Source organism: Chenopodium album, chromosome 12 (assembly GCF_948465745.1).
Source record: "Chenopodium album chromosome 12, dcCheAlbu1.1, whole genome shotgun sequence".
NCBI lineage: Eukaryota > Viridiplantae > Streptophyta > Magnoliopsida > Caryophyllales > Amaranthaceae > Chenopodium > Chenopodium album.
Window position 1 is genome coordinate 13126776 of NC_137845.1, and position 4158 is coordinate 13130933.

At 33.7% G+C, this 4158-nt stretch overlaps 1 protein-coding gene across 1 annotated transcript; it reads left to right on the plus strand.

Annotated features, from left to right (window-relative positions):
* Positions 1-255: 255 nt before the first annotated feature.
* On the plus strand, positions 256-3394 carry LOC145572045 (serine/threonine receptor-like kinase NFP). Its single transcript, XM_081631063.1, has 2 exons — positions 256-1422; positions 2611-3394. Exons 1-2 carry the CDS (start codon positions 256-258, stop codon positions 3343-3345), a joined length of 1902 nt encoding a protein of 633 aa, XP_081487189.1. The 3' UTR covers positions 3346-3394.
* Positions 3395-4158: the final 764 nt, after the last annotated feature.

The window sequence follows — 4158 nt, forward strand, 5'->3', positions numbered from 1 at the left end:
TTATTCAATAAAAAGGCCCCTCAAATCAATGAAACTCTAAATAGTACATACCATGACCCCATGAGCACTTGACCAATACTCTAGTAATCCAAATTTCTTAACCAAATACTAGTAAATAAAACTTTTTCAACTTCTTCCTCAACCAACAACAGTTACAACACACTCTCTTATATATGCATCCTCATTTCACCACCCAAAAAACCTAAAACACACTAAACCCTTGAACCAGTCAATCCCACAAAAAGCACACACAAAATGTTACCAAAAATCCTCCATTTTCACTATCTAATTCTTCTCCTATACCTCAACAAAATCCACCATTCAAACTCCCAACCAACCATTAACGAAAAACACACATTTGGCTACACTTGCAACACCAACACTAGCCAATACCCATGTCAAACCTATGTATTATACAGATCCAAACCCCCTGATTACCTTGACCTAGCCTCTATTGCTGACCTCTTCAACGTAAGCCGGCTAACCATCTCCGAACCAAGCAACATAGCCAACCCGTCTTACGGCCTCAACCCAAACCAACCCCTTTTCATCCCCATCTCATGCGGATGCAACCCGGTTCGTAACCAAACCCTAAAGTCCATTTCCTTTGCTAACATGACCTACAACATAAAACCAGCTGATACTTTCTATTATGTTTCATCTAATCATTTTGGCAACCTTACTACTTATGAAACTACTATGATTGTTAACCCTACTCTTGATATTTTTAACCTTACTATTGGTAGTAATGCTTATTTTCCCATCTTTTGTAAGTGTTCTAACACTACTCAGCTTCGAAATCGTGTAAATTTCTTAGTTACTTATGTTTTTCAACCTAATGATAGTTTGAGTAGTATTGCATCCTTGTTTGGAGTAACAAGACAGTCTATTGTTGATGTAAATGGGGATGATGTTAACCCTTACGACACGATTTTCGTTCCGGTTTCGAAACTTGTTAAGCTAAATCAACCTCCTGGAGTTCCCACTAATCAAACTGTTGTGGTTTCTACTACTATTGATCATGATCATAAAGGGGTTGTTGTTGGTTTAAGTGTTGGTTTAGGTGTTTGTGTTTTGTTGCTTGTTTTGGTTTCAGGGTTATTGGTTTATAGAGAAGTTGACAACAGGAAAAAGTCAAAGGAGAGAGATTTTGAAGGAATAAAACAGAGGAATTTAGGAAAGCAGGGTAGTGAAAGAAGGATTGTGAAGCAATTAGAACAGAATATGTTGTTGGCTGATGTTTCTGATACTTTGGATAAGTATAAGATTTATGAAATTGATGAATTGAGAAAAGCTACTGATGGATTTGATGAGAAGAGTGTGATTCAAGGTTCTGTTTTTAAAGGTTTTATTGATGGAAAGTTTCATGTGATTAAGAAGATGAAGTGGAATGCTTATGAAGAATTGAAGATTTTGCAAAAGGTTAGCAATTTGAACTTATATCCTTATTTAATTTTTTTTTTAAAAGGTATTTTAATTTATATTTATTGATTTGTTGTACATGTTAATTTACAAGAATAAATACTTTTTAGTGGTGAAATTAAATGATGAATAATATAAATTGTTAAAGGAAAGTTTATAAACTCACTCATCTTTGTACTTCGTATTGTTAGTCTAATTTGATGTAAAATGGTTCTTTTATATTATTTGTTAGAATAATTTATATATATTATTGTGCCTAAAACATAAAATAAAAAACCTCATAAATTACTTCGTATTTGAATAAATCCGATCCTAGATATTACTATATATTCATACTTAATGTAGAGTTGAGCTCGTTTTTGTCAAAACTACATATATATTTAGCATTTTAGCTGTTAAGGTCAATGTTAAAATATGCGTAATTTGAGTTAACCATTTTTGAATAGTTACTCAAACACAAAAAAGGATTAAGGATAATTACATTCAACATGTTAGTTAACTTATGAGTGATCACTTAAAAAATTAATACGAACTTAAAACACTATGTATAAATGCATAATAAGCTTGTTGACTAACCGGCTTATGCAAGATACTTTTTTTGAAAATAAGATCCCCAATTAGTTATAATTTCTTTTGAATAAAAATTAAACTCCTTGAAGAATAATGATGCCAAATTGCCAATAGAAAAAAAACTTGCATGTGTATTGTGGAATAAAAATAGTAATAAAACAAACCCTTGTAATATGAGTGGATGAGAGACTAATACGATTTAAAAAGGTAGTCTTTTTAAATTAAACGAGGTTAGTGAAGATATCATTAGTAAACATAGTGGTTAGGTGGTAATTGTTGACTAATTATTGACTATAGATTCCATTAAGAAATTGTGAGTTTAAAAATAATATTGGTGGCTCCATTAATATAATAGGAGTATTTTTTGCTATGATTGTGGTTATTAATCATTTCTAAGGCACCAACTAGTGGTAAGTGTATGATTCTTTGCAAATGGAAATTGCTAGCACAAACTAATTGTTACGAGTACTATTTTTTATAAATGTCATCTTGACTCATACTCAAATAGGTGTTATAGGCTGTTAGATCTTTGTATCAAGCACAATAATTTTCAATATTAATTATCAATTTAGCATTATAAAAACAGTATTTAAGACAATATCCTCCTATCTTTTGCAGGTGAATCATGGAAACCTTGTTAGGTTGGAAGGGTTTTCCATAGACCCTGAGGATGCTAGTTGCTACCTTGTCTACGAGTACATCGAAAACGGATCTCTTCATTCGTGGCTACACGAAAACAAGGGAAAATTAAATTGGAAAGCTAGACTAAGGATTTCAATCGACATTGCAAATGGTCTTCAATACATCCATGAGCATACTAGACCACAAGTGGTTCACAAAGACATTAAGAGCAGCAACATTCTTCTTGATGCCAATATGAGAGCAAAGATTGCCAATTTCGGGCTAGCAAGGTCCGGGTGCAACGCTATTACAATGCACATTGTAGGCACCCAAGGATATATTGCACCTGAATACTTGACTGATGGTATAGTCTCTCCAAAGATGGATGTCTTCTCATTTGGAGTAATCTTGCTTGAGTTGCTTTCAGGAAGGGAGGCCATCGACGATGATGGAAAAGTACTTTGGGCTAGTGCCCATGAAATTTGGGGCTACACTGAGGATACCGAAAAGGTGAAGAAGTTGATGGAGTGGATAGACAAGTTCCTTCAAAAGGAGTCATGTTCGGTTGATGCCTTGGCACACATGATAAATGTGGCTATTGCTTGTGTTAATAAGGATCCCTCAAAGCGGCCGAGTATGGTAGATGTTGTGTATGCCTTGTGCAAGAGTGATGACCTCTTCTATGATATTTCAGGAAATGACTTTAGTACATCTCCTATTAGAGCAAGATAGAGCAAAAGTTACAAGTTAAAATAATGCGAGTAGATTGTATAATTGTGGCTTATTTTTTATCCTCTCAATTTCTTGTGTGTTCCTATGTTATTTGTAACTTTGTGTTGTAAGAAGATAACCTGCGTTTGTGAGTTGCAAGAAATGATACTTAACTTGAAGCTTTAAGTTGTGAATTAGGCCACATTTTGGTAACATATAGTCCGTGGTTTAATTATCTTAACATGTTAGTAGGGGATTTTGTTGAGGTGTGAATATAGAAAGAATGTGTTGGAGATATTTGAGGCTTTAAAGCTAAGAATGGGCCGAGCTAAGCAAGTTTTCATGTCGGGCTAGCAAGCATCATGCTTTAGTGAGCTATGCTATGAACTGACCAAGGAACACTCGTTTGGCTTAAATTGATTAATTGGCCTAAATTGTTACTCGTATATATTTATATTTTTGTCTTGTCTAGTATTCCCTCTGTTTTATTTATATGTCAATACTCCTTATTACTTCCTCAATATATTTTACGCCAAAAAAAAAAAAAAAAGGTGTTTAGAGAGCCATAAAGGCGGGGATGAGAATCGATTATACGATCTCTTGAAATCGGGAAGAAGCTCTAACCACTTGAGATATCCCCTCACTCTCTCTATGTAGAAAATATGAAAAATATTAAAATATGATAGGATGGGACACTAGTGGGAAGAAAATACCAGTAGTAATATTGTCAAAATTTTCCATAAAAAGAAATACAACAAGTAATCAAATACGGCTACAAAAGAAAAGTGAAACAAGTAATAAAATATGGAGAATTTTTACACACTGCCGTTTCAT